The sequence below is a fragment of the Dermochelys coriacea genome, chromosome 8 (genome assembly GCF_009764565.3).
Source record: "Dermochelys coriacea isolate rDerCor1 chromosome 8, rDerCor1.pri.v4, whole genome shotgun sequence".
In the NCBI taxonomy this organism is placed as follows: Eukaryota; Metazoa; Chordata; order Testudines; family Dermochelyidae; genus Dermochelys; species Dermochelys coriacea.
In genome coordinates, this window is record NC_050075.1 from 29,529,842 (window position 1) to 29,542,705 (window position 12,864).

A 12,864-nucleotide genomic window follows, 5' to 3' on the forward strand; every position below is an offset into this window, starting at 1 on the left:
AGGGCGGCCTCCACTCCAGCCCGGGGCTAGCCCTGGCCGGCGGGGCCCGCTCTCCTACGAGTTGCAGGGCCGGGCGCGGCGCAGCGCAGCGGGACACGCACTAAACGCAGGCGCGAGGCGGGCCCTGCCTAGGAGTGGGGCCGCCCCTTCCCGTCTCCGGCGGCACGTTCCTTCCGCTTCCGGCGCGTAGCTGTTTCCGCTTCCGCTTCGCCTAGCCACCGGGGCCCCGGTGAGGATGGAGGCTCACGTGGCTCAACGTTCCGCTCGGCTACTGCAGCAGGTCAGCCCCGCCTCCCCCGGCAGAGGGACGCTCGCCCCAGCCCGGGTGGCTCCATACAGCGGGATGCTCTGGTTCCCACCCCCACTTCCGTCCTGGGCTGGGGGCCGGGAGCCCGCGCCGCCCGCAGCCCGTCCCCGGGGGCTGGTGAGGGACCTGGGTCTTCTTGGCACACGGGCTCAGTGGGTGGGGCGCTCGTAGTGGGGAGTCTGCGGGGGATGTCTAACGGGGAGGCTGCTCCGCCGCCTGGGCGGGTCCAGTGGCACCAGCGGGGCGGGGGAGGCTGCGACCCGGGAGGGTCCAGGGGCACCGGCGGGGAGGCTGCTCCGCGGCCCGGCGCGGGGTTTCTGTTGGCCCCGGGGTAGGCAGGCTGCCCTGAGGCCCGGGAGGAAGGTGGCGCTGGGTCTGTAGGGGTGGCACAGGGACCTGGCTTGGGACTCTATCACAGGATGTGGGTCTTTGGAGGTGAAGTCACACAGCGCCACAATGCCATGGTGACACTTCACCAGCTTGAGCCACTGTAGAAAAATCAGGGCGATCTTACCAAACTGGGGCGGTGGCACCTTTGGGAGCATCTGCCTGTTGCTTAGATTGTAAGCACGTCGGGTGCAGGGACTGTGTCTTTGTGTCAGGCAGGGTTGAGTACAAAACACGCTGCTGCCGGCTGGCTAGCAATCTGAGCCCTGCCAATTCCATGCTGACGGGCCAATATCCCAATATACTGCTGCCTCTTGTGACAATGGTGCTGTACAAGATGCCAGCCTGTAACTTCATTCCACCCCAGCCTGGGATTCTGTTAGTGCTCCAAGGTCTTCTCTGCACACAGGTTTTGTATCAGTATAACTATGTTGGTTAGGGTGTGCTTTTTAAAAAAAATGGATACAGTTATACTGGTACAACCCCTGATGTGAATGCAGTTCTGCTGGTATAACTGCATTCCTGCTAAGGGGATTGTACCACTTTAGCTATACTGGCTTAGTTGAAGCAGTACGTTTGTGTGTAGGAAAGCCCTTAATTATTTCAGCATATGTGTCAAAATCTCAGAGAGAGAGAGAGAGAGAGAGAGAGAGAGAGAGAGAGATCTGCTATGCATTGTTGGTCATTCACCACATACAAACACCCTGCTTCCTGATCCATTTTGCTCTACTTTCCTTGCCTCTTCTTACAAGGGTAGCCACCTAACTATTGTGTCACCTCAGAACTGCTGTACACGGTTTTCACCTTCAGAAGGAAAGATTAGTCACATGTAATAAATCTTGTTGGTATTCGACAGGCAAAGTGTATGTAAAGCGTGATTGCTGAAGAGAGCAATAAAATGAAGGTAGGAAAAGGTCAGAGGCAAAAAAATGCACAGGAAGACAAGGAAAGAAACAGATGGGATGAGGGAGGTAAATAGAAAAAAATGAAAAGGGAGACATCAGACATAAAAGCACAAAAATAAAGGAACTATGCTGCCCATCAGAGTTTAGAGAAGGGCAACATTAGGCCTAACTCAGTGCAACTCACCATAGGTGAAGGGATCTTCAGAAACCTATCTGACTGCAGGATCAAAGCTCAATGTGTGAAGTTAGCCTTCTCTTTCATATAATAAAAGTATTTGTCCAATTCTTAAGTAGTATAATGACTTTGGCTAAAAAAGGTAATCTATAAAGGGGAAAAAATGAGTTTGTTTTGCTACTTTGCGTTGTGCTCAGAAGGCCAACAAGTTTTAGTTTTTTTAGAGTTTTTTTCCTGCTTTGTCTCCATTAGAATTCAGAGTTTTTCTGCCCTCGAAGATGGTGGAGACCTAGTAGGAGTGTGACAACACTTAACAAGAGATTTCCTGAAAGGGAAAGAGAGTTTGAAGTTCTTTTTATATTTTGTTTGATAGTAAGATCTGCTTAACTAAATGTTTGGAAGAAATTATGTCTCTGAAGGAGTCTATAGCTTGTTCCCTTCTGTGGAGGTCTCAGAAAAGTCCCACCACTTGCATCTGAAACCTCAAATGAGTCTTCCAATAAAACTGAGGAGGTCTGCCATAAAAACTCTTGACATTTCGGATGTAAAAAATAAATCATAAAAGGTAAACACCAACCACAGTCAGGCCTTCTTCATTGCTCATAAAGAAAATTCTGATTCAAAGTTTACTATTTGGGCTGACAGCCCAGTGTTAGATCACTGTGAAGTGGGGTTACATGAATACCAGGTAGGTCCATCAGCCTTTCCCAGTGAATGTGGAAGTCTAACTCATCAATTTCTGCACAATATAAGCTTTCATATTAATTAAAATAAAGAAAAGTTTGTCAGAGATGATAAGGAAGAAAGTCTTCCAAATGTGAATGGATGTTGCTTTGTCTTCCTGAGTTTGCTAGTGCCTCTGCTCATTTTGTGAAGCAATGGCAGTGTGAAATAAGAGAGACTGTGGTCCAATTGGCTGCTGATGTTCAGAAACTTGTCAAAGTCATGTCGCTTTCATACACAGCTGCTTGGGAAAGCTCTGACCAGCAGCAGAGTCAGGGATTTTGCTTCTGAGGAAGAAGACCTTCCAAAAATGGAGATGGGGGAGGGGTGAAGTACAGGAGTTCCCCCTCTCCATAGCTGGCTTCAGAGGAACCACTGTGAGTTGGGTGAATGAGCCAAGCGCTGATATCTCTCTCAGGTGCAGATGACGTGCTGCCAGGAGATTTATGGGCAGGGGAGGGGAGGGGAGAGGAGAGGAGAAGAGGCAGAAAGCTCTTTCTCCTTTCAAGAGCTAGAGTGGGTGGAACTTCAGCTCTCCAGAGATCTACTAGCCAGAGGCTGAGAGGAGTGATCAAGTCCAGAGAACACTCTGCCAGAAACTCATCATCCCATGTGGAGGTTGGCCTCTGGAATTCATTGGCATATACACACTTTGTCTTTTCTGTCTATCTGTGATTTAGTTCTCTGGCTTGTAAGTGTCTAGTACGTTTTTCAGGCCATGATGCAGATTGACACATGACGAAAAATTCGGGATATAATTCTGATTATTTTGTGTGTGTCTGACTTCATCTGACACTACCTCTCCTCATTTCTTCTGATACTTGCCCTCTTCCTTTGTAGTTGCTTTTGGGGCTGGTATCTGTGGAAGAGAATCTTAGGCATCAACTAAGTTTAAGGGCAGTACTGATCTTGTTAAAAAAAAAAAAAAGCTTTAGATTTTGCATTCACAGGTGAGAGGAAGATTTCTAGATCACAGCTGACCAAAGAGCCTTTGGAGATGGCAGCATGGCTTAATGCATTCATCACAGCTTCTCATGAGGTGGTCATCAGGTATGACCCACTATTGACAAGTTGTGTTTAGTCCAGGGAAAAGGTTACCTTACCACAGCAGCAGTGAGGCAGATGGCCCTTTTTCCTTCCCTCTCCTGGTTTTCTTTCTCTTGGTTACACATATAATGCCTTCTCCCACTCTTGCTCTTCCAAACTCTGAGATAGTATGAAAGAGAAGTCGCAGATAAAAGAGAGCTGATTTGTTAAGCCTTTGCATGAGTGTACTTGTGCACCCAGGTTTGATGGTATGAATTTCAGATAGAAAATACAGAATTGATAGTATGCTCAAATAAATTTGTTAGTCTCTAAGGTGCCACAAGTACTCCTAAAAAAAGAAAAGGAGTACTTGTGGCACCTTAGAGACTAACAAAGTACTCCTGTTCTTTTTGCGGATACAGCTTAACACTCCTGCTACCCTGAAACCAATTAAATCTCTGTCTCTATTCATTTTGCAAGATCTTTAACTTGTATTTCAGTCTGAAGCTATTTGAAAATGTGTCTCCAAATGATATCAAAGTGCAAATAGTTTGGAACAGTACAAAAATAAGAGGAAGGGTAAGAAATATCCTGTCCACCAGTTAGGGCATGGGGTTTTTTTTTGTTTGTTTGTTTGTTTTTTCTGTTAGAGCAAACTGGTCATTGATTTATTTCATCTTTGACTTGCATTTATTTAAAAACCAAAAGTTAAATACCTGGATCAGGGAGCACCTGTATATGGAAAGTTTTAAAATGGTGGAATACTGTGTATAAAGGAAACCTCAGGAAAGATAGTTTGCTCTCTGGCTGATCACAGGAATTCCTATAATGCAATTTTATCATGAGTCTAATGATGATATTAGGTTATTTTTCTTAGAGACCCTAGAATCTCAAGAGACTGCATGAGAATCTCAGCCTTCAGTAAGTTTTTGGCCTTCATGCTTGTAGAGAAAAATTTGAAAATGTGAAGCATGTTCACCGAAGAGCTCAGAAAGCAGATAAAAAGAACCCCACATTTATTATTTTTAAATACATGTAATTTTTTTACACCAATCTCATTGGGGGGGTTTGTGTCCTGACTCACGATTTTGGTTTGCTTGAGGTAGACAATACTGGAATTCTTAGAAGATGCTGCTCATCTTGAAATACTAGGAAAATATAATTCCAAAAGTTTTAAAGACCCAAATTGTTCAGTTGATACAAATAAAAAGGAACATGAGGTCACATGACAAATTATTAATGAAGCTGAGCTGTGGTGCTCTTGCAATGCAAATGTTTCTATTCTCTTTGGCTTCTATGGCTTGGAACTTTGGTAGGATAAAATTGCCCATTAAATGTACCTCTTTGCTCTGCACTGTAGAGGGAACCAAATGGAAAGGTGAACGGAAGCTCCATTCCACGTTGTCTCCCATGGAGGCCCCTTTGCTTTAGCTCTGCAGGGTTGGGCTTTTTGGCTTTAGGGGAAGTCTGACTGGAGCTGGGAGAGGGGAAAACCTAAGGAGCAACCAATCTCTGGAGCATGCTTCCTTGGAAATCAGCCAACCACAAGTAACTATTGATGGGAATTCTCTGGGTCTTTTACCCTTATCAAGGGGGAAGTATCAGGAGCTGTGCTGCGAGAGAAGAGAAGCGGTTAGGCAGTCAGATGGGAGTGAGCGTATCTGCAGAGATAGCTTCACTGTTCCCTGTGAATCAAATCCCCGAAAAGCTGTAGCCTATTCTCTTGTGTGTGAGACCATTGTCTCTCCCTGCTTGCAGTCAGTGAGTCAAAGGGTATGTTTACACTGCAATTAACAACCCGCAGCAGGATCAGAGGTGGTTTCATTGCAGTGTAGGCATTCGGGCTCGGGCCAGCGCCTAGGCTCTAGGACCCTGCAAGGCGGGAGGGTCCCCGAACTTGGGCTGCTGCCTAAGCTGCAACATCTACACTGCAATGAAACAGCACCTTAGCCTGACCCCTAAATGCATGAGTCAGCTGGCACTGGCCACCCACAGGTGTCTAGTTCCATTGTAGACATACCTCAAACTTCTCGAGGCTTGGACTTATAGCACCCAGTGTGGATTTATCCTCAGAGGAAAATGTGACCCTGTGTTTGGGCTGATGAAACTGAGTGTGAAGACTCTCAGCCTGAGGGGGACTTTTAATAAAATCAGAATGGTATCTGTGTGCCTTTTTTTTTTTTTTCCCCCAAAAAGAAAGGAGTGGGGGGAGGGGTTACAACTTTGGAGCTACTTAGCGTTAGCTGTAGCCCTCCCAGCCCTCAGTTGACAGAGGAGAATGGCTTACTGCACTGAATATAGCCTTATTGTTCAGATTTTACTTAAAGGGCTATTTTTCCTTTGTACAGGAGTGGTTTTGTAAGGTACTTTTTTCATCTACAAAAATAATGATGAGCTGACCCTGCAGATGCTTACCCCTTTGAGGAGTCCTATTAAAGCCCCAGTGATGTCTTTGAAGCTAATAGGGCTACTCACGTGAGCGCAGTTGCTCTGATGTTTAAGTGTGTGAGAGATCAAGACCTATAATTACTCTGAATTTTCATTACCAATATACTAGTATCAGTGTCAGAGTCTGTCAAAAGAAACTTGTGCTAATTGTTGCTAATTACTCTTTTATAGCAGTGTTCAGCTTTGTTAATGTTTTCCTTTTGGACTATATTTTAAAGAAATGAGCTAACAATCAAAGTTCTGATGCAATCTACTCCAAGAGTTACCTCAGTTGCAAACACAGCAGCTGACATTATTTTATTTTATATACCAGGAAAAAGAGATCAAGATCTTGGCTGCAGAGATTGATAGACTGAAAAACTTTGGCTCCTTCGAAGTGTCTCCAAGTTTGGAAGGATTGCGAGACGAAAACGCAAAGCTTAAGTACCGGCTAAACGTTCTTCAAAAGGTGAGGGAGGAAAAAGGGATTGGCAATATAGTACATATTGGTATATGCTTTCTTTCACATCACGCTAAGAGATTTTATTTTGTTATAGCTAATGCTAGGTAACAACTTGTTCACCCTGCACTCTGGTGCCACAGTTGTAAATGGTATATTATAAGAGCTCTGTTCTTTCACAATTCTTTGGACAGCGTGGCTTTTTGATAACATTTTGGTATAAATTGCTTGTAGACAGTTAAGCATGCCCTATAATCTCTTCTGCACTCTTGGAGTAGGGCACGCCTGTTAGAGTTGAGACCCTACTGAGGTCAGCTAATGGCCACATACATAAAAGTATGAAAAGGTTTGCTATACCTGAATCAGCGAAAGTATTAACACTGTTAATTTCAAAGGGTAGGGGCTCTGTCCTAAAAATCCGGGAATGAAGGTTAAAGTGAGAATGGTAGGAGAAACTATTTAATCTAGAAAGTAGTAAAAACAGGGAATAAGGTGTTGCTGTGTAAAAGCAACAAAAATAACTGGCATATTTCAGAAGAGATATTTATTTAATAAATGTGTGTATAGGATGAAATTAACGCCAAAGCAGAGGGATCCAGGCAAATTCCTGTGCATCATATGAACCACCCATAATGCATACAGTATGAAAAGGCCCAGTCTTTTCCCCATTGACTTCAGTGGGAACAGGGGCAGTATTAAGTCCGACCATTGTCAGTAAGAAGTTCCTGAAATAAAATTTGTAGCGCTTACTTGAGAATGTTTAACTGTAGGGTACATCCAAAGACTATGTACTGTGGAAACTGAAAGCCAAGTTTTTTGGTGATAATGCTTTTATCACATGATGTTTTTTGTTGTTTGCATTTCAGTAATACCTAGAGGCCCCAGCCTGATCTGCTCGGGCTTGCCGGGCAGCTTTTGAGCGAGAGTGAAGTAATTTCTTCTAGAATATGGTAACCTTAGTGTTTTGTGTTTTGACATTGTTTTCTTTCAGAGTCTTCAAGAGGAAAGAAATAAGTCTATGAAAAGCATGATTAATATCAACAGCCGCATTCAGGAGATCTTTAGAAATGCCATCAAGGCTGCATATCCAGATTTAGAAAACCCCCCACTAGCAGTCACGCCAAGTCAGCAGCCCAAATTTGGGGATTACCAGTGTAACAGTGCTATGAGTATAACAAAGGTAACTCTATTTAAAAACAATTCTTGGTGCATGGAACTTCTGTGGGGTCTGAAGCTTTCTAATGATATATCCAAAGCAATATCATGTTCTATATTAGACACGTTTAAGTGTCTGATCCTGCAGTCTTCACTTATGTGATGACATTGAGCTTGGGGAATTTTGGGTGCAATAGGAACAGGCCCCTTACACTTCTGTTTTGATGAATAGTGCAAGACTAAAAGGATTCTGAAGACCATCAAAGCTAGCTTAACTACCTCTGAAGTCTAGGCTTTTGTAGCTAGGTAAGGGGCAGTGTTCGTGCATTCAAGGGAGTATGTGTTGCTCTTTTAACATTTCAAGTACTTTTCAATTGCAAGTTAAAGAGACTTGAACCTTAATTATTTTATTGCCATAAATGCTTTACACTTGTTCCACTATTTCTCCTCACCCTAAACACACACTTACTACAATGTTGTAGAATGACTTCTAGTTGTATTAATCAGACAACAGTAGAACCACAGCCAGACAACAGCAGAACCTAGGGTGGCCAGACAGCAAGTGTGAAAAATCGGGATGGGGGTCGGGGGGTAATAGGAGCCAATATAAGAAAAAGACCCAAAAATCGGGACTGTCCCTATAAAATTGGGACGTCTGGTCACCCTAACAGAACCCCATTTATCTGACCCTCCCTTTACTGCAGGGGTCCCCAACGCGGTACCTGCGGGAGCAATGGTGCCCACCAGGGCAGTTGTGTGAGCCCACAGGACACTGTGCCACCAAAATGCCACCGCTGAGTGTGGCCGCCGGAGAACCGCCTGCCGAAATGCTGCCGAGAAGCGTTGCAGTTTCTCGGCGGCATTTCAGCAGCAAGGCTTCTTTCCGCTGTCGCTTCTCAGTGTCATTTTGGCGGCGGGGTGTTTGGTGCCTGCCACAGTCTTTTGGGAATAGGAATGTGCTATTCTCACAGAAAGGTTGGGGACCACTGCTTTACTGGTTCTCCACAGTTACAGAACAACCAGGACTGCAGGGCCAGAAGCAGGCAATCTAAGATGGCACTGCAGCATCCCTTTTTCTCATTCTCCAGTTTCTCCAGAGTTTTGATCATTGTCCCAATTAGACCAGATAAACAGGATTCTGCTATAATTGGGCCATGTGGTCTCATGCACAAATGCAGTACTTTTGGCACCTTATTTAATGAATGTAACATAAGTCAATGATGTCAGGCTTGGTATGCCCCAAAATTATGCATTGCCTGAGCTGCACACCACCAACAAAAGATAACGTGCTGCAAAACATACTATATAGTTTGCTGTCGTGTGCTCTGCAAACTACCTGTGAGAAAACAGTAATATTAACCATTATACAGCAGAGTTATTCCAAGAAAGTTGAGAGTGGGTGATGAAAAAAGAGGAAAAAAAAAAAACTGCAAGAAGGGAGACCCAGTAATGCCTTGTGAGAGATGTAGGATAATAAAGGAGAGAAGGATGTCAAGTAATAATGCATGGCATGGAGTTGTTTTAGAGTATGTCTTCATTGCAAAGTTAACCCAGGTGATGGGCACCAGGGTCAGCCTACCTCGGTTGTGAGCAGCCACACTGCAGAGCCACTCCTGAGTTACTCTGTCCTTGCTGGGGCTGTATTACCCAGCTGTGTCACTAGGACTTCCGGGGTATATCTCAAAGTTCCTTATGCTGCAGTAGACAAGGCTCTTCGATTCTTTCCCAGTGAATTGTGGAAGAACTCACCCTTCTGGGCACATGGGGGAAATTGTGGGAAGATGTTGGAGGACAATGAGTGGCTCAGCCTTCCTGCTCATTGCAAAGTGTGCAAATTACCAGTCCAAGTGAGAGCAGTACTTAGGCTTTAGTCTATACACCCAGACAAGCCAGCTAGTCCAGGTAGAAAGCACCACCAAATTCAGATCAGAGGTTATTGTTTGTGGACAGGAGCTGGGCTAAGAACAAAACCTGAGTAAGAGCCTGGTTAGCTCTTTAGCGAAGCTACAGCCAAATTTGCAGGTTCTGGGTGAGCCCTGGGAATGTTCTTTGGTTTTTAAATGAGAGAGTGAATAAATCCGGATTGCTGCCTCTTAAGAGTGTGTTTGATTACTGCAGCTACTTTTTTTTCCCATTTCCCAAGAGGAGGAATGTTTGGATTCTATAATTTCTGGAGAACACATTTTTAAGAGCAGTCTGATTTTTAAAAACTATTTCAGATCTAAGCAAAAAGGAAGCAGTTCTGATGAAATCAAATGAGATCAGCAATGTCTCATAAAAAGAAAAGAAAAATGGAAACAAGTCTTTTGTCCAAAGAATCAAGAAAACTGACTTCTCTCATAAAAATCAGCTTGTCATAAAAGCCCTGGAGTATCTGAGAGAATTGTCTTTTGGACTAGCTTTGATCTGTTCTGCCCCCCACCCCCAAAAAAATCTGTATTAGTTTTTATATCATCTATTTATTTTACATAATCTATAGATACATGCAGACAAGGTAAGGTGCCTTTCTTAATTTTTGCTTTCCCCTTGCCAGTTTCAAGTTCCTACTCCATATCACTGCAGTGCTGGAGCTATTTTTTTTAAAATGATCAGAACTATCCTATCCTAGCCAAAACTATCTATTTTTCATTGGCTTTGGTCTCAGAGGGCTGATCTGTTTTGACTAAACTTTCTCCTCGGGCAGACATCAATCATGGAAAATTTCAGCCTGAAAAGTTAATTTGTCGACGTTGTAGGCTACTGAAATCTCGGGATTATAATGGAAATTGTTAGGCAACTTTAATAACAGGTATTGCTGTTGAGAGAGAGAGAGAGAGAGAGAGAGAGAGTGTGTAAATTCTTTGACACCTGGTTAAAATATGATTAGGGTTCCTTGACGGTTTTAGTGTTGCCCTTTTCAGAGTGTAATTTGGCTACTGAGGAGCAAAATAAAACAGGAAGCAAATGAAGAGTTGGAAGGGGTTGGGTTATAATGAGGAAGCAAAATTAGGCTGTGGGGAAAAATGAGTAACTTAGATGCATTGTGAGCTAACGGAAAGTGAATTTCAGTCTAGCTGTGAAAGTATCCAAACTTCCAATTTGTTCATGTCTTTGTCTCTTTATAAACATATGTCTTCCACACTATAATTCTCAACAGAAGTAGCTTTCCTGTTTTATGAGTTTTTTCATTAATAAGGGTTTATTAATTTATTAAACATCATATGTCTTTATTTCAGAGCCCTTGTTGTAATAAGCAAAATGCTTGTCTCTCCATGGCATACCTACAGGGGTTGTTATATACAGCTGCTGTGCAAACTGCCTGTCCCATGGGGTTTCGCTCCTGGGCAGCATTGATACGTGCCAGACAGCAACCTCTTGGTTTGAACTGCCAATGCAAAAACAGCCCTCACAAATGTGTGTTGTCTTCCTTAGATCTCATTAGCATATTTTGACAGCCTCAGCCGAAAGATCTGTCTGTCTCTTAGCGTAACAGGTCCTTGGGTGACTGCACAGATACAAACTTTGAGTATTGCCTTTTTTCTTTTTTAATATCTCTTGACCGCCACTTTACCCCAATTAAGTCATTGTTAGGATTCTCATACAGTACTGTCTTCTCTGTGTCTACTTTGTTTTCATTATTTGATGCCCAAATGCTTACTCGCATTTGAGGATCATTTATATAGTTTCTCAGGTCCCAGACTGTCAGAGGAACTGATGCCTTAAGGCTAGCTGTATTGGACTTTGATACAGGCTTCGTTCTTTCCTTACGCATGGCTCTAGAACTCTCTGCTGTTCATACAGGACTAACAAATGGAATTATAAAGGCCATGTGGCCTTTCTCCCTCCCCCAGGAGCATGATTCCAATTCCAGTTAAGCTCCCTTGTTATAACGTGCACCTTGCTAGATCATGTGACTCCCAAGAACTGCATTCAAAAGAGACAGAAATCTGTATGCTGCTGCTGTGTGGTAGCAGGAATGACTCTGACCCCTGGGCAGCACTGATACGTGCCAGCCAACAGCCTCTCCGTTTGACCTGCCAATGCGGAAACAGCTATCACAAATGTGTTTAGTCTTACTGGGAGCTAATTAGTATATTGTAACTGAGGTTCAGCCAGAAGAACTGCTAGCGTAACAGATATGTGGGTTATTGCCTTCATAAAGACTTGGATACCGTCACCTGTAATCGTTGGCTCAGTATTTATTACCCCTGTTTTGGCAGCTTATCCCTTGTTGAGCCGTTGATTAAAGTTATTGCTGCTGAAAAGAGAGGATTTTTTCCTTGCCTATTCTCAAGCTTTACTCAGGCCATGTTGTGTTGATGAATCGTATAGTGTTGCATTATATCTGAAACTGAAACTTGTTAAGCTGTCACATTTCATGGTGGACTGGATGTTAACAATATAAACATCCAAGAGTCTGGAATCCAAATCACTGAGAAAATAATAGATCCTGTGGCCTTGGTGTGAAATGGTGCTTACCTTGCAAGGTGCTAGACATTTGAAAACAGCGCAGAATGACAGAAGAAAATCAAACTCCATGAAACACATTTTTATCTCAGTTTTCACGCAGTGTGAATGCATAGTTTGTTCAGTGAATTGATTTATCTCACAGAATTTCAGGTCCTCAATGCAATTTTAAATATTAGGGCCCTCTTAAAGGGTAACTTGTAAGATTCAAAGACTCAGGGGACTTGGGAACTTGTGTTCCTCCTCTCTCCCGTCCTGTATTAAGTTTAATGGAAAGAAATGCTATTTTACAACAAATTTGCTAAGCTCATAGATATTTAATTGCACTGTTCTCCTTATAGTAGTCCTAATGCAAGACGACAGATCTGCCTGATTGTGATTCACATATCAGAACTTCATTTGCAATACTTAATGGCAGCCCAGCTCAGTCATGTAGTTATTTCTCTGAGGTAATAGTTTTACAGATACACTGTGAGATTAAAAATCCTCATAAAAATAAAACCAATACATTTCCTTCACTTTGGTAAAAATAACACTTTTGATTACCAAAACTAAACATTTTAAAATTCTGATTTGCCCATCCCTGTTTATATTGAATAGTTATTTTTCATATGATTCTTCTCACTTTTGTTTTTTTCCTAGTCAGTGTCACATTTTGGCTCTCAGACACTAGCACACTGTTGTAATGTGTGAGTTAAAAATTGGTTTAAAATCTGATCTTCGTTACATTTTGTAAAGTAAATTTTGAAGATTTGTATGAAGTTTTGGCGCTCTACAGAGGACTGATATGCCCAGTTTTTGGACAACAAGGGAAAATTGTAAGGGACAGTGTGGACAGTGCTTACTTTTTAAA

General features: G+C 43.1%; 1 protein-coding gene across 3 annotated transcripts in view; it reads left to right on the plus strand.

Annotated features, from left to right (window-relative positions):
• The first annotated feature begins 125 nt into the window (after window positions 1-125).
• The window catches only part of RARS1 (arginyl-tRNA synthetase 1), a 30,361-nt gene continuing 17,622 nt past the window's right edge, over window positions 126-12,864 (plus strand). The window contains exons 1-3 of one of the 3 annotated variants that reach the window (XM_038412495.2): window positions 126-280; window positions 6,285-6,419; window positions 7,402-7,590. In XM_038412495.2, coding sequence (XP_038268423.1) covers window positions 236-280; window positions 6,285-6,419; window positions 7,402-7,590 — 369 coding nt within the window. In that variant the 5' untranslated portion in view covers window positions 126-235. Of the gene's footprint in view, window positions 281-314; window positions 425-3,447; window positions 3,548-6,284; window positions 6,420-7,401; window positions 7,591-12,864 lie in introns of those variants that run through there. The other 2 variants (XM_038412494.2, XM_038412496.2) reach the window with 2 other exon arrangements.